The sequence below is a fragment of the Typopeltis vanoorti genome, chromosome 16, assembly GCF_054136105.1.
Source record: "Typopeltis vanoorti isolate ZY-2024b chromosome 16, IOZ_Tvanoo_1.0, whole genome shotgun sequence".
Taxonomy (NCBI): Eukaryota; Metazoa; Arthropoda; class Arachnida; order Uropygi; family Thelyphonidae; genus Typopeltis; species Typopeltis vanoorti.
This window is the reverse complement of record NC_143564.1, coordinates 70,654,073-70,680,884: the sequence shown is the minus strand read 5'-3', so window position 1 is coordinate 70,680,884 and position 26,812 is coordinate 70,654,073. Positions and strand designations below refer to the sequence as shown.

Below are 26,812 nucleotides of genomic sequence, written 5' to 3'. Positions count from 1 at the left end.
AGCCCATGGCTGTGCCCCTCTTTTCGAAGGTAAAAATTGTTTTGCCACACGAAATATCCGGGACAGAGTATGTGGGTAAAGAGGACCATGATGTCGTGTGGAAATATGTTCTGTAAGAGCAAGATAGGATCATTGATTGGGACATTGGTGAAAAGGGAAGTTATGTCAAAGCTGACTAATAGATCTTGGTCATTGAGTGTAATGTTTTTAATTTTGTTTATGAAATGTTGAGTATTTGTTATGTAGGAAGGGGAATGACCAACCAATTCCTTGAGTGCGGCTACTAATTTTTTAGCTAAGTGGTAATTCGGGCTGTCGATTCCTTCCATAATCGGATGTAATGGTGTGTCTGTTTTGTGTACTTTTGGAAGGACATAAATTCTTATACCAGTAAGCTATGTGTATAGTGTAATTTCATATTGCCTGCATTAAACATTTGGTGTACCATTTTTTGTTTTTTTCAAGCATTTGGCTAGAATGCTGAAATGAAAAAGAAATCTAATCAATGAATACGTGTAACGGTGAAAAATAGTTGTTATTGCATAAACAGATATTTATGAAAATTAGGAATTAAGTTAAAAAAAAAAAAAAAAAAAACTGTTATGGTAGGATGATATTGATTGAAGAAAAAATGGTATAATTACAACTACTGTAGATGATATAGTTGAGATATTTAATGAATATTTCATAAAGATATCTTTCATCCTTATGAATGTAAAACATGGAGAGTTTGAGAGCAGTGAATGAGGAAGAGGAGGGACTGACTGAGTGGCGAAGAGGTATATGAGGAATTAAGCAAACTTGATGTTAATAAAGCTGTGATGCTTGATGATATATCACTATGTATTTTGAATTGAAGGAATGTGCCAGGGTGTTGACATCTGCTTGACATGATTTGTCTAATATGAGTCTTACATTAGGTCAAGCTCCAAAGGAGTGTGAAGAAGGCAAGATTGTTCTGCTTCATAACAGAACTCACGCAGCAATTATAAGCCAATCAGTGTGTCGGGTGTAGTGGTTAAAGTGTTGAAAAGGCTGGTGAAAACAGAATTGGGTTGACAACAGTGGTATTATCATGGATGAACAGCACAGTTTTGCTAATGGGAGGTCAAGTTTTAGTAATTACTTATTACATTAAGGCGATAGCTGCATTGGACGAGGGAGATGAATACACTTATAGATTTTGCAAAGGCTTAAGATAGAATACCACATAATTGAGTTGATAAATGGATTGGAGATTGGCTATCTGATAATGTCAACAAGTTGTGTATTGGAGGAGCAATATCCTGGAAGAGGACAGTCACTACTGGTGTGCCTCAGGGTCTGTTTTAGAGCAATTGCTGTTTAACCTGCATGTTAATGATATTGGGAAAGGCTTGAATAGAGATATGCAGTTATTTGCAAATGATGCAAAATTGGGACAAACTATGAGGAGTAGAGCAGATCTTTGTAGCCTTACAAGAAGACTTGAATAGGCTGAGTGAACACGCATGGGAGAGAGGATTCATGTTGGAGGTTTAATGGAATATTAACAGCACTGAGAAAGGATTAAAACTAATTTCAATGCTTCCAATATTTCATCTCCATCACAGAGACATCTTCAGGGTTTACAAAAACTTTTTGTAACAACACACACAAATACAATACACTAGTGAGTGAAACTAAAGTACTATCTAGGAGGTGCACCCTCTATGGGCATTTGCAGGTGGCCTAGGATGTAAAGAGGGATCTCTGATAATTAATGTTTCCCAAATTTTTGGAAATTTAATGCAACCATATTTGTTGAAAAATTAGGTTGATTCCTGAGTGCAGATTCAGCGAACAGTCTTTCTTTTTTGAATTTACTATGGTGGAGCATAGTGTTTTTTTTTTTCCAGGAGATCCTGTGAGTTGTATCCAAAACATGGTCTGCTAGACCAGATTGACCATAATTGTGATTGCAGATGTATGACTTGTGTTCTTCTAACCGGATGGATGCTGATCTACCTGTCTGGCCAAAGCAAGCCAGTTTACAGGTACGAGGAACTATATACTCCAACTCCAGGCCCTGAAAGAGGAGGGAGCTGGTCTTTGGAACGGATAAGGGTAGCAAGTTTACGGTAGGGCTTAAAAGCTGTATGGAGGTTGTACTTTTTTAATGATCTGGCTATTTTTTCTAATGTACCATGGATGTAAGATATGGTGATGGCATTTCTGAAGTCCTTCTGAAAAGATTGTTGGGAAATGGGAAAGGACTTGATTGCTTTTTTAATTCTGTAGCCATTGGAAAGGAAAGTGTTGTGAATGTGTTTGAGTTCTGTTGAAAGAGCAGTTTCACTGGAACAAAGATTGTGGGCTCTACTGGTTAGAGTTTTAATAATGCCATATTGCTGAGAGGGGTGGTGGTGGTGGAAAAGTTTGTGAATGTATCTGCCTCTGTGAGTAGGTTTTCTATATATAGAGAAAGAAAGGCTACCATTAGGATGTTACTAAGGTGTCTAGGAAGGGTAAACTATTGTTATTTTCCTTTTCCTTTGCAAAATGTAAATGTTTAAAATTTGGAAAACAAAGATTGAATATAAAATTTACTCTTGGTGGGGGGGGGGGATATATTGTTCAAGGAATTAAGAGATTGGGTTGATGGTGGATAGGGATCTAAAATTTAGAGGACACATTGCTAAAATTATGAGGACAACATTGAATTCTGACAATAATGCAGAGGACATAGACTTGTAAGGAGATTTTTGTTCCATTGTAGAGGCAATTAAGGTAGTTTCTGATCTCTGGAACATTGATTATGAAGAAAGATAGAGAAGATTCAATTTACAAAATCTAATGGATAGGATAGACATATAGGTTGATAATGGATTGCTATAAGATTAACATTGAAGAGGTGTTTCATAACATGGTGGTCGTCCCTGGAAGCTGTATAAGAGTGTAAGCAAGATATGACTGTGAGTATGACAAAGGGACCTGATAAATGAGTCTTTTGGCTCTGTGAAGTCTTAGGATATAACAATAATCATAATCTGCAAGTTTTCATTCTCCATGATAACATTCATCTTGTGTCATCTTTAGTCTTTGATACTTCTGTGGTATCTGCATGGAAACGAGATAAGTCGGCCATCTAACTGTTGTCCCATTTCACTCACTTGGTTCTCTCAATGATTCATTAACTCCTTCCAGAAATTTTCTCTCATCTTGTGAAACCTTGTTTAGTACTTTAGATGTAATTCAAACAAAGTCAAGATTAGTAGCCAATTTCTTCACTATGTGGAGACTGAATTATTGACCGGTGATAGAGGTTCCATCATTTGTATGTTCATCACCTTGGCCATGTTCCCACCTTTCACATAAGTCATGGTAGAGTTTTTGAGAAACTCATGTGGCCACTATTGACATTTCCAGAGCATTTGATCAGATATTGTATAGGAACCTGCTTAACAAACTACCATCTTATAGGTTTTCTAGTTTCCTCTGCTCATTGTCTTGCTGTTGTGTTTTTTTTTTATTTTCTTCATATTACCTCACCATTGCTAGAGCTTTGTACCTGAGGGCTCTGATGTTTCTCTTTTCCTCCTATATATAAATATCTTACTAACCTCAAATCCTATCCTCAGTTGTTCAAGCACTAATGCCTTAAGTAGTAATCTTGTTTTACCCTGCTAGAATGAAGATAAATGTGAACCTAATACTACCGAAACATAGTCCTGGCCTCTTTTTCACAGGAAAGATCTCATTTCAGATTCCTTTTCGGATATTATCAAATTAAATCTCCATTCAGACTAATAAGATTTCTTTTTCTTCTAACTTACATGTCTAGCTATCCTGGTGCAAACATAAACATCCATTGCCTCATTTTCTGCTTGGGATGCTCATTTGTACAATTTCTAACCCTATATAAATTTGATTTGCTCAACATTACTGCTTCTACAATTGAAGTGATGCATCAAGAAGTTCTTAAAAATGCTGATACTATTCAGAAGACGGTTAATGAATCCTTCTCTTAAAGATTCACTGTAGGTTTTTCCCCAGATGCTCCTCTGTCCAAATTTACCATCATTTTTCCATTTTTTTTAAACCAAAAATGCAAACAGTTATGTTAACATTCATGTCAGCTTATTCAAACTTACCAAACCAATTTATTGCTCTTTTGTACTGTTTTTTCCAACATTATTTAAAGAAATAAATCAAAGTTCCCTTTTTAAATCACTTGCTTCTTTGCATTCATATTGAGTTAGTTTTTCATCTTATTAAGTATGCTATGACCAAGTCCAAAATTATGATCCTTTTGTTCCCTCCACCACATACTGTTTAAGACAGTTGTCTGATTTTGTTTCCTTAATACCATATACTGCTTTCACTTCCCAGTTTATATTACTATAGTTGAAGGTCCCATGATAGGATCACTTGCCAAACTAATTTTCCTGAACATTTTCTACTCATCTATTTCCTGGTTTATAGTGACATCTCATTAAATATGTGGTCCCGTAAACTTCTATCTTGCACCATGTACTCAAGTCAACAATGTTATTTCTGTTCTGCTGCAGTATGCTATATGACCTTCCATTTTTATCCCTGTCAGAACATCCTTCTCAGTTAACCAACTTTCACTAATTTGTACTACATTTGGTTCAAAGTTGGTTCAAAGTTAAAGCATGTGAAACCTTTGTATTGATGAAACTATTACTCTCAGTCTATAAACTGAAAGATCCTTTTTCTCTGAGTTGGTCATCTGCATATCATTTTTCTTTTATATTTTAGGGTTTCACTAAACTGTCATGTAATGATATTGGTTGTGATCAAGCTAAAAAAAAAAACTTATGAATACTTTTGCTTGGTACTAAGTACATTATTTTTATCAATTTCTTTCTGCATAATGTTTATATTTATATAGAAATTACTAAGCTTCTGTTTTGGTGCTTTTTAAAACAAGCCTTATAAACTCAGACATGCATACTTGTTCAGAACATACTTTTAAAAGTATCCATACCTGTGTGGATTCAATCCCACAACCTGTTGGTTGGAGAGTAGGTATACTATCCAGCCACCCAGTCTGGTATTTCTGTAAATATATAATTTTTTTTTCCCAAAGAGAGAGATAATTCAAGTTTCTCTATGTAATATAAGAAGTAATTTAACTGTTTTAGGCAACATGTAATGGAGGACAAATAGGGGTTGCTAGTCTTAGATCTTATTTAAGTAAACATATCAGAAGACATGGTTGCAAATGGCATGTGTAATATTCTCAGTTGGCGAGAGTGATCATAAGGTGATCACTTGGATTAGCATGGAAAGAAGAATTGAGTGAAAAAGACAAATGCTGCTTGGACATTGATCAAGAGCTATTTAACAGCAGTAATGTTTGAATGCATTCCAAATGTGGAAAGGCTAAATAAGGTAGGAGTGAAATGGATGAATGAAGATCTTAAGCATGAAATCTGTAAGAAGTCACTGTGGAGGCAACACAAGATGAATGTTGGTAAGGACCAGTTGCATGGAGAGTACAAAGAGCAGGCCAAAACGATGACCCAGTTGGTAAAAACAAAAAGTACAGTATGAACAAAAAATTAGCCAATCAAACCAAGAAAAAATCTAGTGAGGTTTTTCAGTATGTGGCAAGTAGAAATAAGATTGACTATGGGAGGATGATGTTAGTTGGTGAGTGGTAATTAGATTAGTAACTGATGAAGAAGATATAATTCAATGAGCAGTGTATTTCGATATTTCTTCCTTCTGAATGCAACATAATAAGAAACTGGAGTATGAAAGGTATAGAATAGGAACTGATAGTGAGCTGCACATATGAGAAATTAAGTAAATGTGATGTTAATAAAGTAGGACTTGACAATATATCAGTGTGTGTCTTGAAGGAATGTTCCAGGGAACTAATGACACATCTTTGGTACACCTGTTTAACATGAGTTTTACAACATGGCAAGTTCCAGAGGAGTGGAAAGTGGGGAAAAATTGCTCGATTGAGGCAGCTAGACCTGTCTGGGTTTGTTGTAAGGTGTGTTAGAGAGATGGTTGAGGACTTATATTTGGAATTGGGTTGATAATAGCAGATTTCTCTGGTCAGCATGGGCATGTTAAGGGAAGACCATGCTTTGCAATCTGCTTATCTTACTACTAGGCGATGAATTCACTAGATAAGGGAGATGTGCTTACAGTGGTATGTGCATCTTCCTTATCCAACGAACTTAGATTTTTCAAAGACCATTGATATCTTGCCACATGACAAAACAGTAACTAATTTGAAACAGGTGATATTGGATAAGTTTAATAGATTATTGGCTGTCTGATATCTTAGCAGGTTGTGCATGGGGAGTGGTAACTCAAGAGGAAGGCCACTAGTGGAGTGCTGCAGGGGATCCGTTTTTTTTGGGGGGGGGGGGGGGGGCAACTTATTAAGTTTGAATTTCAATCTTCTCAGTATAAGACAGTAAAAACGGATCCTGATGGATACACATGTATATCAGGTTTGCAGTTTATGCCTTACTGTAGCCTTGAGTGACTCTGTAATGTTTTTCTACTTTATTACTTTGGGCAAAATAATATTTTTAATGGTAACAGTGCTTCACTATGAGGGCAGTGGAGGTGAAGCTGAGTTGGCCTCTGCTGTGGTATGGAGAAGATATGGTACAGAGGTATCCATTACCATGTGGAAGTAACTTTGGTGCATGGAAATATTGGGTGGATTTTATGGTGGGACAAATAAATTTTTTTTTTTTAATTTGACAAATTGTTATGTTTAGTGGCCTTATAGGAGGATCTCAGTAAACTGAGTGGAGCTACTAGTATAATGTTACAAAGTTCAAAGCCTTAATTTAGTAGGAAAGGTTGAGTGCAAAGTATACAATTAATGGAGAAATTTAGGAGGTGGAAGAGACCTTCTCAAAATATTGGTAGACTTGAAGTTTAGAGGTCACATTGTTAAAATTGTAAGAACATTACAATGTATTATGGCAATGATAATTCTTTGCCATCTGTCATCATTATGACAATGATAACTTTGACATGCAAAAGCAAAGAGGTTGTTTCCCTTGTGTAATAGGCCTTGATCATACTGCATATGGACTACTGCACAGATTTGTTTATCTCTTTTTCAGTAGTGTGAGATTTATTTTACAGAGGATAAAGAGAAGGTTCATTAATGTTGGTGTCAGGTCTGTGAAATGTGGGATATGAAGACATATTGAGGAAGGGAAACTTGTGGAGCCTTGTGAATAGGAGAAAGGATATGATTGAGACATAAGTTAATGGGGTGTTACCAGATTAATGTGGAGATTTTTCATAGAGTAGAGGGAGACAAGGGTAGTACAAGATGCCATCCATGGAAGCTCTAAGGATGGTGTGAGGAGCAGGTTCTTTGTGAAGTGAGTGGAATACATTGCTTGAAAGTGTAACAAGTTTGGAAATGGTGGGTTTAAGGCATGATTCGATGATCTTTTTGAGTGTTAACTTTCCATGATGGTCTGATATTAAAAATTCTCTAACTTCAAAGTAGTGAAACTAAGAAAATAAAAACTAGAGTGAAACTCAACTAAGAAATTATTATTGTTACATGACACTTCCAAGAACTTATCTACACCACTCAATCATCTACCAACATGCATCGCTATTCATCATTTACTCATGTCATCCATCGGTCGCCAACACCATGTTTTTTATGTAAATCTGTGTTCTCTGGCTAACTAGCCTATCTGCAATGAAGAACCAGTTTCTAGGAGTAGCCTTGCTACCTCCAGTGAGATCAGCTAATTCACCTCCAACCAGAAGCCTATTATATTATCTATCTCTTCTTTCCATCTGATTCAGATGGGTTGGGTCTCCTCCTAATGAGTAGTCATGATGAAATATGCAGCTGGCATGCCACTCCTCTGCTGCATCCCTATTGGAGGTATTCATGATTGTAGTCTGTGTGTGTGTGTTCATGGGGGCTGGTTTGCCTGCTTGCAGGATAAAAAAAAACTCCAACTAAACTGGAGGAAAAACCCTACTGCCCATGACTGGCTAACTTGGCTATGGCTGAGGAAGATCCTTGAGCTCCTTGCATCTCCAACTGGAATGTGTTGCCTAGTGGCTGTGTTGTGAAGTGCACAGCCACTAGGCTAACCACACAGACTATTATATTATAAGCCTATTATATTATAAATATTCCTCTCATCATAAGAATCTATTTTCAAATGGAAGTGTGCAGCGCACACCATTACTCTTCCAGTTATGGTACTAAGTCACATGACATCTTACTTAAAATTTTTGGAAATTGATCATTTCAGTGTCTGTCTGTAGTTTTGTCTACTACTTGAATGGACTTTCTCTGACTCCCATCTCAACATCTGATTATTCCAAACAGAAAAGATCTTCCATCCCAAGGGATATAAGATATAACACATGATGGTGGTATTTAACTATATTTCCCTTTATACCATATGAACATCAGCCTGGTTGGCCAATTGGTTAACATCAACTTTCCAATGGGCTGAGAGTTCTGATTATACTGTGAACATGGACATTTATGATTGTCTTTAGGTGAGGAAATGAATTTCATCATCTGGCATGAGACCACTGTCCCACTTATTTGGAGGCCTGAAGTGGTTTAAAATGTTTCATATTTGGTCTCTAGAGCAGTGTTTCCAGAGGTAAAAAAGGATTAAAAATATACAAAAAATTTAAATCCCTAGCCTTCCCAAAGTATTAATATGTAATAGATTTGCAATATGGATAAGAGTTGCATTAAAGAAAAAAAAAACCAAAAGATAATAGTATGATAACAAAGTGGAAATGCTGTAGCATAAGACAACATATTTCACTGTCTGTTTTTCATTTTGAAATCAGGTAGAACTGGCCTGAAAACATAAAACTAGTATATTATGAATGTTGGAGTACAATGGGCCCATCCCACGTGGTCTATGCAGGAGATTGTGTGCAGGTTTGAGGAACCAAAATCTGATCAAAAAGGGAGGAGAAAGATTATTACAAATTAGGACCAGGTACTGATTAAGTAGCCTGGCATGAAGGTTGCAGTAAATTTTGCATGTCAACTTCCTTCATTCAAAAACTCCATAGCACAGATGATGGTAGCAGTAATGCTCTTTAGTTAGAAATGTCAAAGCTGATTTCCTTAGAGTAGTTAAGAACTTTTATAAAAGCTATTTATATAAAGAAGCATTATTAGTCTCATTCATGAAACAGGTTCCCCCCTCCCCACTGCAAACACTCAATGAACACACATCTACACAGATTAATATATAGTACTCGCCACTGTTAGGCCAGGCCAGCAAGTGGAGAGGATTAACATGTATGCCAAAATGTACACAATCCATTAAGGATTGGGGAAAAGCCAAGAAGTAATTATTATGCAAGCTCCTTCATATTATAAGTCTACATATACTTAAAGATCTTGCATTCATTGTACCCTCTCAAGTCAAACTGCTTGATCATTCTAACCAGTTGATGGCATAAAGCATAGGCAGATTTTCAGATACTGTTACTAGTCGGTATTCTTTTATCATGTCCTCTTTCATCACATACTAAAAGTAGATTTTTCCTTTATCTTGCATGCTCCCTCCTCTGGTATCTCCACAGTTGAAATCACCCATAATGATAAATCTTATAGATACAAGGACTTTCTGTATAGTTCAGTCCTCTTTTGATCCTGGTTTGTAATGGCATGGTGTACTTTGTGCTATTTAACTTTGGTAACACACCAAAAACTTGAGCATATTTCTGAATGATGGTAGTGGCAGTGAGTAATGCTATATTCATGCTACAACCATTGGAGATTTCTACTCTCTTGAAGTTAATTCCTCTGCAGTCATTGGCAGTATTCCTCCACTCTTCTTAGTTACCTGTCCTCTCTGAATAGAACTAAACTCATCATATTGTTTCTGTAAGGATATATCCTTTTGTCAAACAGATCTCACTGCCTATGATTTTTGCTCTCTCTCCATATCTACCATTGCCAATAGCTTCTTTCCTTTAATTTTTGATTCTTTTGACATAGTTTATGCATGATAGCTGACCACTGGGATAACGAGTATTAAAGTAACTCTTAAAATCTGATCAGTTCAGATTAGTAAACTGGAGTTGATTCTTGAACCAAATCCCCAACCCTATTCCACAGTTTTCACTTTTCTTTCTTGGCTAGAAACTAGTCTAGCTCTGCCATTCCATGTGGTTATCCCTAATATACTATCATTCTTACTTTCTGCATTTAGGCCTCTTAATTAAATTTAATATATATATATATCCACACTTTTGTGCACCCATCCAAACACATTTCCCTGATTGTTTGCATTGGCTTTTAAAGTAAACAAGTTTCTCAACACTATCTAAATAAGTTCCATTGCTTGTAATATCATTCAAATTTAAAAATAATAGTCCATTTTGTAAGTATAACTTTGAATAACAGCACCTAAAAATCTTGGTAATTTTTATGCTATTTGTACTTTCCCATGAACTTAAGCTGAAACATGGTGGTGGTGGGGGGGAATGGAAATGGTTGAAATGTAGATTAACATTGGCATAGTATACCTATATAATTCTTTTCATCCTTTCCAATATTTTGTCAATTTTTTTAATTTTTAAATTGACAAATTGCTACAGTTCATGTGCAAGGAGGAAATAGTGCACTTAATCAAAGATTAAATGTTAAAATATGGGTTAACGTAAAGCTTTAATATGACTAATATAGTATTTTTTTTTCTTATTGGTACTTTTTGATTGGTCACAAGTATCTGTTTCTTAGATTGTAGCATCCATGTTGTTGGTTCATCAGTGAATGGCCTTGGTACCAATACTAGTGATATGGATATGTGCCTTATGGTATCGTATTCTGAGGTATGTTTCTTTTAGACTAGTTTAATGTATTTTATTAATCTGTTGATTGTTTTTTAAAAAATAAATCACAAGATTTATTACAGCAAGTTTTAAGCTCATTAGATAATATATTATATTATACTTAATAAATTATGTTACTGTTTTAATCTTTTACCCAAGCATGGGCAAGCACAAATTTTTATGTAACGTATCTTCATGACTAGGTAATGTGTATATGGAAGCATTTGACTTCTCATTTAAAAAAAAAAAACATTAAATTCTTAACATCAATGCCTTCTTCTCAGACATGTATATTATGCATTATTGCATAACAATATACACATCTGAAAGGAAGTGTACTGTGCATTATGGGATACTAGAGCCCATTTGATGTGCAGTCATCTCTCTGTTACAAGTAACCAGTTGTGAAAATACTTTGCTCACACTTAGGTAAGAGGTTAAAACGAGCTTTTAAGTGCAGCTTCTTTGTAACCAATGTTTGCTTGTTTGAATAATTAATGTACTCAGTCTCTGACCAAAATAGGAGTATTCTTTCTGAACATTCATGTTTTGATGTTCAGGCTTCAAATTCAAGTGGAAGAGTTCAAATCCTGCTATGGGCTGGTAGTTTGTGAATGCTTTTAAGTCAGTGTTTCCCAATGTGGCATATGCCCCCACAGGCAGCCAATTTGAATATTTTGCAGGGAAATTAGAAAATGACATTGCATTTGTCACCTCATCACCGATATACTCAAAGAAACTCTCCATTGTTAGCAATAAATTGTCGATGTTACAACCCTGACTTTCCGAGAAAAAAAAGCTGACATCACTAGTACAGCAGTCAACATAAATACAGTATCAAGAACTCTCAAAAAAGCAAAATGATGAGTCTATTAGAAATTTATTTAACATAAAAGGAACAATGGCATGGCTTTCTGACGAGACAAATGAAATACTGAAATTCAACTAGTCTTGCAAAAAAAAATACTGTTGCCCTTTCCGTCGTCATATTTAGTTGAATGTGGCTTTAGTGCTGTAAATGACTTGCTACTGAAAAAAGAAATGATCTAGATATCACAAACCACAGGGATTTGAGATTGAATATGACTAAATAGTAAGTCAAATGAAAACTCTGCAACAGACATCAAGCTCAAGGATCGCATTAACTTGGATTTTATTTTCCCGAGTTCATTTTGATTTGTTTTATAATATACAAAGCGTAATATAAAATTTATATTCATTGAAGATAGTCAAATTAAAAACAGTTTTACCTATGTTCCTTTTCTTATTTATATTGTACTTTTTCAGAACTTGGCTGACTATTATGCTGGGGGGGCATCAAAATCTTTGAGGAGTTGAGGCGGGGGCATGATCCAAAAAATGTTAAGAAACACTGCTTTAAGTAGAAGGTGAATTTCATTCTCCAGTTAGACCACTTCCTCTGCTTATTGGAGGCCTGAAGAAGCTTAAAGTTCTGTTTGGTCTCTAAGGTTTCTTATGTAAAATAAATCTTAGTCTACTCAGTTTACTAATGTACACTATAGCTTTACAGCCTTTTTGTGGGTGTGAGTCGCATAAAACTTGATACTTTCAAAAATTATATTCTTGATTCAACTGTATTTTACTTAGCATAAGCAAAGAACAAGTTTGTGCATATACAATAGTATTTTCAATGCAAGCTATTTACAAAATAAGAACAGTAAATTTGACTACAACTTGTTCAGAATATCTCATAATGAAACTTCAATAAAGGTTGAGTGGTTTGAAATGACTTATCAGAATATAAGGCAGTATATACTTTCTAGGAAGTGTATTCTGTGTTATGGGATGCTTGTTGTGAATATTTCTTATGAAGTTATCTTGTTTTACAAATGGATCATGGAATCAAGAGTCAGGACATGTTTGTTCAACTTGGATTGTGACTCCTGCTCTGGCATGTGTGTGTGTGTGCAGATGTTCATATGTTTATTTGCTTCTAATTTTCACACAAAACTGCAATAGCTCTAATTTTGAATGCCACCACAACATTGTATTTGGTTAAACATGGCATGTGCAGTTAGTGACTGGTCTTTTTGAGAGAATTTATGGAACTAAATTGAAAAGCTTTCTATATTTCTTAGTCAGTCCATGTCCACTGTGTGGTCATTATTTCCTTTCTTCAACACAATAAGTTTCCAACTGTTTATTATCATCACTAGGGGGGGATACTACCCCCTGGCTCCTACTGCACCCAACCCTCCATGTTCCGGACTGGTAGGTTGGTTCTCCTTGAATTCTGATGACTTGAATTTTGAAGACTCTAAAGGGTCCCGCCCCCCCCTGGTGCCTAGGGTAGCCCCTGAGTGTCGAGTCTTCAAAAGGGGGGCCCTGGTGCCTGCGGTGTCCAATCCCCTGAGTTCCCGACTGGTAGGCCGGTTTTCCTTGCATTCTGATGACTTGAATTTTGAAGACTCGACACTCAGGGTAGCCCCTGAGTTTCAAAACGTTTCAAAAAACGTGACATGCAAACATGACATAAAAGGCTTATCATATTATATATATAGGGTAGATTATCTGGGCACCTCCATGGAGTCAGACTCATCATGGACAACCCAATCTATCCACACAATTGATCATCTCTTCTTCCACCCATTAACAGACAAAGCACTCATAACTAACTCTGGCAACTCATTCACAACTCTCCAAGCAGAAAAATCTAGTCCTCAGGAATGATACCTTGTTCTGGTCCCTCTAGCCAAGTGCTTAAACATTTTCTTCTGCATCTATCCTATAAAACCCTTTAAGCAACTTAAATGTTTATATTATATATCCCTTTTTCTCTCCTATCATTCAACTTCTGCAATCCACACACCTTCAGTCTATCTTCACAAGGAACATTTTACAGGCCACTCAACTCTGAATACTCTCCACCACTTCTTCATCTCCCAAGAAACCCAGGGAACCAGACTTGAGCACAGTAATCCAGATGTGAGCATATCAAACCCTTATGAAAAGGAATAACTTCTTTATCTCTACTTGTTAATGTGTTCTTCAATAGCCAAGTCATCTTATGTTGCTACCTTTAGCAACCTTGTCCTGTAATGTTTAACTCTGTAACCACCACCATGTATAAATTTCAAGCCTCATTTATTTCCTGGAGTACAGTGCCATCAATGTGATACACAGCTTGTAATCTATTTATCACAAAATGCATAAATTTACATTTCTCAACATTAAACTGACACCATTTAACTTCTGCCTATACTGACAGCCTATTTAAATTGTCCTGCAAGCTCTCTGCATTGCCTTGCTTAACTATTACTATTCCTAATTTTGCATCATTAGCAAACAACTGAATATTTTCTTTCAGGTTATTTCCTATATCATTTATGTACAAATTAAACAACAATGGGGTCCCAGCACTGAACCTTGCAGCACAAAACTAGTTGCCTGTTTTCACCTAGATTCTGACCCTCCACATACCACTTCTTTATCTATCCAGCATTCATCCTTTTATCCACTTAACCAGTGTCATATCCATCCCCATTTGTTTTAATTTGCATAACATAGTTCCATGTGGTATTCTCTCAAATGCCCTAGCAAAATCATCGTGTAGCCACTTCCTTTATCTAACTCAGCTGTTACTCTATTATAAAAAGTTAGCAAATTATTAAGGCATGACTAAACCTTCATAAAGCCATGTTGACCCTCATACAGTATCATATTTTTATCTACCCATTCTTGAATTCTCTTCTTTACTAATTTTTCTAGTACCTTTACTCCCCATGCCCAAAATGCTGATTGGTCTATAATTTGCTACTGCAATCTTAGAACCTCCCTTATGCAAAGGAATAATTTTGCCTTCTTTCCACTCCCTTCCCTTGAAACTCTACCAGAGCTGAGACTTGGAGCCTAGTCAAAGGCATTGCCAGTTCTCTTGCACATTCTCACAAAACCTTAGCTGGTATCCCATCTAATCCCACAGCTGTATTTACATTGAGATTCTGCAATATCCTAAGAACCTCCAACTCGTCCACCTTTGCAGAAGTTAAAGCAGTAACCTCACTAGGATGATATACCCTTGCAAAGTGATCACTCAATAACTAAACTATTTTATCTGCTTCTGTCTCGTGACCATCATCACTCATCAAGGTTGATCTTCCATAGTCATTCTTCCTCTTACTTGCCATATAATGAAAGAACGCTTTGGGATTTCCTTTGGCCTGCTCAATTAGATTCTTCTCATAATCTGATTTTGCCTTCCTTGCCATGCTGGTCATCTTTCTTGCCTGATCCTTGTACTGTTCATGAGTTTGCTATCACCTTTCTCTTTATATTCCCTCCACAGCATTTTCTTCTTCTGCAGCTCATGCTTAATAATATTACTTATCCATCTAACTCCTACATGATTATACCTCCTTATCTTAAATATACAATTTAATACTGCTTCCTGTAGATGATTCTTAACTATATCCTATGCACTACTAACATCCCTACCATGGTATTAATTTAAGCTTCTTCCTAAGCATGTCATAATTACCTGCCTTGTAGTTCCACAAATACTCTTTCTTGATAGAATATTACTCATGTTTTTCAATCTCCCAAGTCAAAATTGTCACTTTCACCAATTGGAGGCAATGTTGTCACCTTGGTTATGGATAGCTGTTCTGATCCTATGACCAGGAACAATACTCTCCCATCCCTAGTCCCCTTGATCACATGCTGTTTTAAGTAATTATCTCTTAGCAGGTGTATAAATTTCTATTTCCTTCCTGCCATGTGATCTTTCTTCCTTCCTTCCAATCTATATCTCCATAGTTGAAGTCTCCCATAATAATCACTTGACCTGTACTGTTTGTACTAATTTGGCAATGCATGTGTTCCAGATCATCTGTGGAACTTCCTGGCCTATAGCAACAACCAACTGTATATTTTGTCTTACTGGCCCTAATCTCACTCCGGATTGCTTCAAATGAACAGCCACCCTTTCACCTGTCTCCTATTCTTTTTGGTTGCAATTCATCTATCATTAGCAGTAATACTATCCCTCCCCATCTTATCTCTATCTTCCTTGAAAATACTAAACCCTTCATTATTCTTGTTGAGAGACTTATATGCTGGTTAAACATAACTAATATTTAAGGAATTGACAGCGTATATTAGAAATATAGATTAAATAAACTTTAATTTATACTTTCCGATATTCGGCGAACGTCACGTTGCCATCTTCTTGGGAACTTACTACTAAGACACGTGCACACAAGTACTAATAACAGCAAATGAGACTAAAGCTAGGAAGCTAGCGTTTTCCTAAAGTCCTGATGGTGCCCCCTGGCAGGCTATATTGGTAGTTCTTGGCGTTTGGGCTGAACTTCTTCTGATAAACGTTTCCCAAATTTGGGGCAGTCTCATGCATCCAAATTTGTTGAGGTTTGGCATGTTCCTAAGGGCCGAGGCTGATTCCATGAATAGTCTTTCATACTTGAACTTGCTGCGGTGTATTACTGTGGCTTTCTTCCATCTTATTCTGTGGCGAGTATCCAGAGCGTGGTCTGCAAGCCCAGAGTGGCTGTACTGGTGAAATCGGATGTAATCCTTGTGTTCTGAGATTCTGATATTTGCTGTCCTGCCTGTTTGGCCAAAGTAGGACAGTTTACAGCTGCAAGGGACCTGGTATACACCAGGTAGGTCTAGGGGAAGTGGTTGGTCTTTGGTGGAGCGGATAAGGGATGCCAGTTTTCTATGTGGTCTGTAACAAGTGGTCAAGTCATGTTTTTTTAAGATTTTTTTGATTTTTTCCGAGGTGCCTCGGATGTAGGGAATGGTGATGGATTTAGAGTAATCTTTATTGTGAAGGGGAGGGGGTGGTGGGTTGTGGATAACTGGGTTAAGTATTTTTTGGAGGGGGTAGCCGTTGGCTGAGAAAGTGTCACGGATGTGATTTAGTTCAGTGGTTAGGGCTTGATCATTAGAACAGATTATTTTTGCCCTGTTGAATAATGTTTTAATAACTCCATATTGTTGTGAGGGGGGGGTGTCGGGATTGTTGGTGAGTGTATCTGCCTGTATGGGTGGGTTTTCTATAAACTGAGAAAACCAAGGTTCCATCAGGTTGGTGGGTGACTAATGTGTCTAGGAAGGGGAGGTTATTGTTTTCCTCTTTTTCCAGGGTGAATTTGATTCTGGGGTGTTGGTTGTTTAAGTGTGTTAGGAAGGAGAGGAGTGAATCCGGGCCATGTGGCCAAATAGCGAAGACATCATCAACGTAGCGAAGCTATATGGTAGGTTTTTGTGGGGCTGAGTTTAAGGCTTTCTCTTCAAACGTCTCCATGAAGAAGTTGGCCAAGGGTGGGGAAAGTGGTGAACCCATGGCTGTCCCCTCTATCTGTTTGTAGAATTTTTCCTGCCAAACGAAATAGCCTGAGTTCATTGTAAACTGAAATAGGGCTGAGATATCGGGAGGAAATTTAGCTTGGATTAGCTCTAAGGTTTCTTTGAGGGGGACATTCGTGAATAGGGAGGAAACATCAAAACTGACCATTATGTCATTATGTTGGAGTGTAAGGTTTTCTATACTGGCTTTGAAGTGGGCTGAGTTTTTTATGTGTGATGGTGTATTGCCAGTATAGTGTGAGAGCGCTTTGGCTAAATGCTTGGCTAGTTTGTAAGTGGGGGAATCAATGCCATCCACTATGGGACATAATGGCACATTTTATTTGTGTATTTTTGGGAGCCCATATATGCGGGGGGGGGGGGTCTAGAGTTATAGGGTTTTAGTCTGGTGGTAATCTCCACAGGCCAAGAAGTGACCTTCTTAAGGAGCCTATGGAGTTTTCTAATTTGTGTGTTGGTGGGATTGTAATCAATGGGGAGGTAAGTGGAACGATCTAATAATAAAGCCTTGAGCTTACCTGTGTAGTCTTTAAGATTGAGTGTCACAGTGGCGTTCCCTTTATCCGCTTTGGTGATCACTATTTTTTTGTTTCTCTTCAATTCTTGTAGTGCCTTGTATTCACTAATGGATATGTTGTATTTTGGAGGTTTTGCTTTATTGAGAACACAGGCTACATCCAATCTAATATCGTTGGCGATATGGTTTGGAAGTTGGCAAATCCCGCGTTCAATTTGGATCATTAATTCCTCGGCCAGTAATTTCTTAGGAGCAATGGCGAAGTTGTGACCACGTGACAGAGCGTGGAGTGCTTCTGGCTTTAAGGTAGCTGATGAAAGGTAAACCCTTCATTCAATCCCTGTAACTACATCATAGGCAGTAACTACAGACTGCTGTTAGCCAAGTCTCACTAATGCCTATAACTTTTGGTGAGGTTGCACTAACCAATGCCAAAAATTCCTTGTTCTTGATATTTCTGGCATTAGTATATAGAAACTGCAGTATCCCTTTAGTCTCCCACCCACCTTTTACTTTCTGAATTTGACTACCTTATTCAATATTTTTGCTTGAGAGATAAGATTCCTCACTTGGTTATTCTCACACTCACTTGCTTCATAGACGCCTTCTCACAAACTTGCTTGTTTCCACCCTAATTGGTCAAGTTTCCCTGAATTTGCACTTCAGAATGATCAGTGAAAAAAATCTCTCTCTCTCTCTCTCTCTCTCTCTCTCTCTCTCTCTCTCTCTCTCTCTCTCTCTCTCTCTCTCCAGACACCTAACACTAAAACCATTTAGATGCAGCCTATCAGCATTGTACAAATCCTTTCTGTCAAACAGAGACCACAATCCACAAATTCTACATCATTCCTTTTGCACAATCTATTTATAGATTTATTAGCTATCAATGCCCTCTTCCTAGTTTGCCTCAATCATAGCATGGTAGCAGACTTACAATCATAACTTTCTCACTCTTCAGTTTTGCCTCTACTAACAACTCCTTTACATCCTCCTTCATAGAACACTTCTCAAATCATTTGTATCAACCAAATAATTCCTTCAACTTGCCTTTTTTATGTTTGCTACTACTTTGCTGCTTTGAATCCTATCCATATTCTTGCCTGAATTTCCTTTTGTATAGTGACTAGAAATGGGAAATTTACCAAAAAAAATAAAAGTATTTCCTGCTGGATTGTGTAGTCCTATTTTGACTTTCACTAACATTCCTGCACAGTAGTACGTTCAGTTAGTTGCTCAAAAGTCCACTCCCAAATTAGCATTTCTCGGAAGCAATCATTGTTAGTTTATGTATTATATGTGATGCTAGTGTCACAAGTAAGCGTAGCAGTAGTTTTGAGCCATGATCAAAAAAAAAAAAAAAAAGTTTTTAATTAGTGTATAGCATGGCTTTTTGTTGCAGTTGTGCTGTATTTTTTTCAGTGTGTATACAAGTGTCCTTCATGGTGGTGTTGTTTATATTGTGTTCTGCTACTTGTTTGTTGTACTACCTCAGCTTCTAAAGATGGCATCCATAAAGAAGCATATGTCAGCGGCACTTAAACTACTGTAAGAAAGTCCGCCTTTGTCTTGGATTTTTCACAGTGGATGTGTTGCAAAAACTGCTATATGTATACACCAAAAAATGTGAAGGATCTGTGGACTGTTTGTGTAAACGAGAAGAACAAAAGCGTTTAACGTCTGGATAGATTCAGAGAGAGATTAGAGATGGGAGCAAATTTTGGGACCGTAGTAGAAGAATTTTGGTAGGAGTTAATGAAAAGCAAAATGAAACATCTGAAAGAGGATATTACACAGCTAAAGGAGAGACTGGCTGATGAGGAGGAAGTTAATGTTATAAAGAAAGAAAGAATCAAAGGATAGTCATATATCAGTGTATGGGGACTCAATCATTAGAGGTGTGATTAGTAATAAAGTGCACAAAACATGCTTTCCTGGTGGAACAATAAAGCAGATAACTGATGCATTACAGAAAAGGAAATACTGGGCATCAGAATTAGTGGTAGTCGTGAGCACAAATGACTTAGTTGGGGAGAATAAAAATGTTGATAGAAACTTGAGGAAGTTGTTGCAGCAGGTGAAGAATAGTGTTGTTGGGAAAGTCGTAGGCATGTTGCCCAGATATAAGAGTGAATTGAGGAGGAGAGCAGAGATAATGAATAGTAAGATGGCTGAGTTGTGTGAGGCAAAAAGGGTTCAATTTGTAAATCTGTGGAGTGAATTTGAAGGGAAGTTCAAATGGTATAAAGCTGATGGATTACATTTGAAATGGGTTTGGTGTTGGGCATCTAGAAAGGCTATTGTTTTCTGAGAAAGCACAGAGTCAAAAAGTTAATGTAGCAGGAGAAAGATGGATATGAGATTGAAGATGTGGCTGCAGCAGCACAAGGTGATGGAATGCATAAAGGTAAGGATGAGACAGGTGAGAATGGAAATCACAGTCAGGATCAGGAAAACGGGAGTGGTCAAACCGAAGAGAGAGAGAGGTGTAGTATAGCAGTTAGAATAGAGAATGTTGGTGCTGGTAGGATGGCCTCAAACACACAGATTGTTATGTTCATACACTAATATAAGGAGTATTCGAAACAAGAGAACTGAATTTGTGGCATTGATTGAGATGGTATGCCCAAAAGTAATTGGAATAAGTGAAATTTGATTGTCTGAGGATGTGATGTCGGGAATATAATTAGAAGGATATATAATTTTCTGGAAGGATTGAGATGCGAAAAGAGGAGGAGGGCGGTGAGTGCTGTTAATGATTGCAGAGAAATTGTCTGAAAAGTATGGAAGTTGATGGTGTATGCACAGATTTTGAATATGTGTGGTGCAAAGTTGAAATAAACTGGTTAGTATATCTGATAGGATGCTGTTATAGACCAGAGAATGCAGAGAATACTGATTTTGAAATGTTTAGGCAAATTAGTTGGGCATGTAAAAAGAAGGTGATCCTGATGGGAGACATTAATTACAGGAATATAGACGGGAAGGATGAGATAGTGTATGGGAATAAGGAGAGTGAATTTGTGGAATTTCTGAGAGAAAAAAGTATTTTAAGCAGCATGTGATTGAAGCAACTAGAGGCTTTAATGTTTTGGATTTGGTGATAACTTCACAAGATGTAGGTGTTAATGAAGTGTTGACACTGCTGCTGATTGGTAGAGTGATCATGAAGTGCTTGTTTGGGAAGTGACGAAACAAAAGGTCACTACCAAAAATGGATACATGTGAAAGTATAAAGCAGGTGATTATAGGAAGCTCTGTAGTCAGTTCACATCAGTATGTTGGGTAGATGAGCTGATTAGAAAACATGTTGACAATGCATGGAAATGCATAAGGCAGTATCTGACAAAGTCAATGTATGAATGCATACTGATGGTTAAGTGAATAAATAGAGTGGGAGTGAAATGGATGAACAGTGAAATCAATATTTACTGGAAAAGAAAATGTTATAGAGGAGGTACAAGACAGTTGGTGGTGATCAGATCCATGAAGAGTATAAGGTGCAGGGGCTAAAAAGGTAATGAGCATGGTAAAGAAAGAAAAGGTGCAGTATGAGAGGAGATTGGCTGGTCAGGCCAAGGTTAACTCAAGGGAATTTTTCCTCTACATGGCAAAGCAAGAGGAAGAATAATTATGGCAGACTAACAGCTGCAAAGGATATAGTGGAATTCTTGAACAAACACTTCATCAGCGTATATCACACTGGTGTAAATGATCTGGTGCAATATATAGAAAGAAGCAAGTATTAGGAGAATTGGAAGTAAAAGAAACGGAGCTGCATTAGGTGTTGGGTGGGTTAGATGTGAATAAGGCTGTGGGAATGGACGACATATCACCACATATGTTTGTGAAATGTGCACCACAGTTGGTTATGTCCTTGACCTGGTTATTTATTGGAAATCTTGCAGTGGGTAGGGTTCCTAAGGAGTGGAAAGAAGGCAAAATAGTTCCACTCCACAAGCATGGTTCTTAGACAGAAGTCTCCAAATATAGGCCAGTCTGTATAACTGCAGTTGTGGTCAAGGTGTTGGAGAGATTGGTAAGGAATAGAAAACAGAATTGGGTTAATGGACATAGCATTCTTTATGATGGTCAGCATGGATTTGTAAAGGGTAGGTTCTGTTTTAGTAATTTAATTGCATTTTATGATAAGGTGACTAGTGTGTTAGATGAGGGAAAATCATATACAGTGATATTCTTAAACTTTGCAAAAGCATTTGATACATTACCACATGATAAGTTTGTGTACAAGCTACAGAGGATAGGAATAGACATTATATTGGTTGCTATCTGAGCGATAACAGCATGTTGTGTATGATGGAGCAGTGTCTCAAAAAGGAAGGATAACCAGTGGTGTGCACCCAGGGCTCTGTTGTTGGGCTCCTGCTGTTTAACTTGTTTGTAAATGATATCATGTGGACTGACTGGAGATCTTTAGTTATTTGCTGATGATACAAAGTTGGGGAGAATTATACAAAGGTGGTCTGAAAGGTTCTCGGCCTAACAATGAGAAAACAAATTTATAATTCCAATTTTTTTTTTTTCCCCAACATAATCTCCCTTAAGACATATAGTTATTCCAGTGATGCTCCAGCACCATTATCCCATCCCTGTAGTGGTTCTCCGTAAAATCTGCAAAATGCCCCTTTCAGTTGCAATCGCCTCTTGATTAGAAGAAAAACGCTGACCAGTGAGGAAGAGTTTTAATTTTGGGAAGAGAGAGAAGTCAGAGGGAGCAAATCTGGAGAATAGGGTGGATGTCCCAACAATTCATAGTGCAGATCCCTTAATTTTCCCTTGCCAAAACACCTTTGTGGGCAGATGCATTGTCCTGATGAAAGATTTTTTTTTCTTCTGCAAACCGGGTCTTTTCTTACAAATTTTGTTCATCTAGTCTGGTTAAAAGATCAGAGTAATATTTCCTGGTTATTGTTTTACCCTTTTCAAGATAATTAATAAACAAAATGCCTTTAGCAACCCAAAACACAGATGTCACGACCTTTCCTGCATGGAACCGACTTTGTCTTCTTTGGCACTGAATAACCGGCTTCTTCCACAGTTTTGATACTGTTTAGATTCTGGTGTGTAATGGTGAATCTATGTTTCATCCATATCGATGCACAAAATCAGTTTTATTCTTAAAATGCTCCAAACACTGTTCAGAGATTTTCATGCGGGTGCGTTTTTGATCTACTGTGAGCAAGTGTGGCACCCATCTTGCACAAAGGTTTTTCATTTGCAATTCTTCATGCAAAATATATCCTACACATTCTTTTGAAATGCCTATAATCTTAGCAATTTCACGTAGTTTGACTCGCCAGTCATCCAATACCATGACGTGCACTTGATCAATGATTTCCATTGGTGTTAAACTTTTTGAGCGTACTTCACATGGATCATCAAGTCTGGTACGGTCATGTTTAAACTCGGCAGCCCATTTCTTAATTGTTGAAAATGAAGAAGAGTGCCTATAAACTTTTGTGAACTTAGAATGAATTTCTTTTGGTGTTAAACAGTCTACAAAGAATTTTATAACTGCACGATACTCAATTTTATCCATTTCAAGTGATACAGACAACACTTTTGCTTCAGACAGCTATATAAAACAAACTACTTGATAGAATGAATGACTTGCAATTTCACTTGGATGCTTATGACTGATTTACCAACTCAGAAAAAAAAATCTTCCTGATAGTGTTGCCATCTATGGTTGAGAACTTTGGAGAACTGTTCAGACAACCCTCGTAAGTAGCACTGCTGATGCTGAAATCTATTCAAATCTCCTTCAGGAGATTTGAATAGATTTCAGCATCAGCTGTGCTATAGATTTTTAACTTCAACAGAAGAGTGGGGTTGTAGTTTTAATATCAATAAGTGCAAGGTGTTATATTTTGCATGTTACATTTTGGAGTGCAGAAATACAAGGCTGTGTTCTATATCGATGGTGCCATACTGCAGGAAGTGGATGAGATTAGAGATTTGAGAGTGATGGTTGAGAGTAGATTGAAGTTTAGAGGGCATATTGCTAGCGTTGCAAAGGTTGCATATCATAGTGCTATGATAAGAAGTACTCTAACATGTAAGGATAAGGAAGTGGTTGTCCACTGTATAAGGCATTGGTTAGACCACACTTGGACTATTGTGTTCAGATCTGGTCACCTGGTTTTCAATGTGATGTGGAGACATTGGAGAGGATCCAGAGATGAGTAACTAAGACAATATCAGAAGTTTGGAATGCTGGCTATGGAGAGAGGTTGGAGAGATGTGGATTGCAGAGTTTGGTGGATATGAGGAAGAGAGGTCATATGATAGACATTTAAGTTATTGTGAGGATTTTGTCAGATTAATCCAGAGGGGATTATAAAAAAAAGAGTAGAAGTGAGAAGGGAAGAACCAGAGATCATTCCTGTAAATCATGTGAAAGTGTAGTGAAGAAGGGTGTGAGGAGTAGATTTTTTACATAGAGAATTGTCAGTGAATGGAATGCATTTCCAGAATGTGTTGTTAATGCAAGGAGTGTTAAGGACTTTAAGATTCTGTACGTCCTCTGTCCAAAAAAAAGAAACCAAACTTTTGATAGAAAATAAAATACAGGCCAATTATAATTATTCAAATCATTTATTTCAATCAATATATTCTCCCTCAACTTCAATACAGCATTTGGCACAGTCAATTAATTCAGTTTTATATACTCGGTTTTTGGGATACTGTTGAGGGTCGTGGTTACTGTTGCTTGAACGTTTTCAATGGTGTCATATTGCTTTCCTTTCAGCGGCAAATGAAGTCAGGTGAAGAGAAGTCACAAGGTGCTAAATCATGTGAATACGGCGAGTGATCCAACACACGAACTCGGTTTTTGCTCAAAAACTGTCTCACAATGTTCGAATGATGAGATGGTAGATGGTACATTATTGTGCAAAAGTGACCAGCTGCCTGCATCACGATTTCCATGCCGTACGCGATGAATTCTCACTATCAATCGCTTCAAAACTTCGAGATAAAACTCGCCATTGACTGTTTGGCCAGGCAGAAAAAAATTCTTTGTGGATAAATGCCCTTGGAATTGCAGAAATAAATCAGCATTGTCTTTACTTTTGACTTCTCCAAGCAACTTTTTTTCGGATGCCTCTTCTGGTGGTATCCACTCAGCACTCTGGTGCTTTGTTTCGGGCTCATACTCAAAACACCACATTTCGTCACCAGTAAGGAAATTTGAGTACTAAGAGAGGTTTTAATGAGGTCCTTTCAGTGTTCAATTCAATACATTTTTTTGGTCGTCAGGCAACTTGTGGGGAACAAATCAGCAATTCAATTTACAAAGGCACAAACTCTTGGTCAAAATGTTGTGCACAGATGATTTTGGAATCACCAATTCATTTTCAATCAATCTCACGGATGATTTGGGGTTTTCTTTGATGAAACAATGCACTTTTTGGATGTTAACTTCGCTCAGTCCAGTTTTTGGATGGGCCACCTTTTCGTCTTCCTCCTCACGACCACTTCGAAATCGCTTAAACCACTCGTAAACTTGAGTACGGGATAAGCATTCATCACCATATGCTTTCTGAAGCATTTGATGCGTTTCAGTAAAACTTTTACTAAGTTTAACACAAAAGTCAATCGCAGCTGTCTTTTGAAACTCGTTTTCTGACCATTCATCAAAACACACTGTCACTCTTGGCATTATAACTCTGCTTCTAATGAAACAAACATCATAAACAGTTGACACAACACTAATGAAGGTTGCTGCTTTCGACAACAAAAAGATACAACAGATGGCACCACTAGTTTCCTCTATTTTCAAAAAGTTCAGTTTCTTTTTTGGACAGAGGGTGTATGATAAATATGTTGTCAGTTGAATGAACCTCCCACGATGAGTCTGTCGACTTCATGGAGGGTGTAATAATAAACTATTAAAATATTATTATTATTTGTGGTAATTCTGCCAGTCAAGCTGTACTGTTGACCTTCTAAATCTAGTAGAAAATTCATTTGAGATTATTTAAATCCAGAATGTAGCAAAAATCTTGGTATCACACTGTGGACCACAAGTAAAACTATCAAAAATGTAATCTCTCCCATAATAAGAAGCAGTACTGGAAATGAAGGACAGCAGAATAGTAATTACTAAATCTAAGAGATAATGCTACAGTAGTTCTGAACTATCATGATTACACATTAAAATTTGCCTCTTTGCTTCAAGATTGTTCAACCTTATCTACTTTCCCTTACATTATGAACAGATCAATATGCAGATAAAGATCACTTGAGACTCCTTAGAAAGGTCACCTCCCTCGTGGCTTGTTGAAATTACTGAAACTAAAACTATGCTGCACAGGCCAGGAGGTGACCTTTTTAAGTGATCTCGAAGTGATCATTGTCTGCATATTGGTCTGGTTCAACCTCTCTCCGACAGATATGAGCTACCAGAAATCTATAAACAGAATGTACCATTATGCCTAGTTGTAAATGGCACTGATACAAACTAGCCAAACATTTAGCCAAAATCTTCCCCAATATACTGGCAGCATTCTTTCACTCACACACACAAAAAAAAAAAAAAAAAAACTTGGCCATTTTAAGCCAGTATAGAAAACCTCACACTTTGACATACTGACATTAGCTTTGATGTTTCCTTTTTGTTTAACAATGTCCCACTTAGACACTTTAGACCTTTTTATTTCAAGACTGAATTTCCTCCCAGTATCCCAACCCTGTGGTTATCCTCTCAATTTGTGTGTGGAATGTTCCTTGCCAACTGAAATGGAGTTCATGGTGCACTTAAAACAGGGTTGAGATATTGGGAGGAAATTACTAAATTACTTCATGGAGACCTTTGCAAAGAGCCTATAAACTCTGCTCTACATAGAGCTACTGATTGATTATGCTTTGTGTTCTCCATTTGGACATATAGCATGGATACTCGACGTTTTTTTTAGCACATCCAAACAACGAAATCCTAGAATCCATTTAGCCTTGAAAAAATAAAAAAAAGACTTCCCTTCATAGAAACATTACTTACATGCTGGTCTTATGGATCCCTGGCATTCTCTAATTACAGAAAACACCATGTGGTAATAATTTGAAGAGAATTACAAAGAACAGGCAAGGAGGGTGACTTGG

The 26,812-nt window shown here is 37.2% G+C and overlaps 1 protein-coding gene across 4 annotated transcripts in view; it reads left to right on the top strand.

The window, feature by feature from the left end:
- Positions 1-26,812, top strand: part of LOC150098114 (poly(A) RNA polymerase gld-2 homolog A-like) — a 315,041-nt gene that overhangs the window by 162,118 nt on the left and 126,111 nt on the right. For all 4 annotated transcript variants that reach the window (XM_090406209.1, XM_090406210.1, XM_090406207.1 and 1 more), the window contains one exon: positions 10,733-10,824. In XM_090406209.1, the coding sequence (XP_090262335.1) occupies positions 10,733-10,824 (92 nt within the window). The remainder of the gene's footprint in view (positions 1-10,732; positions 10,825-26,812) is intronic.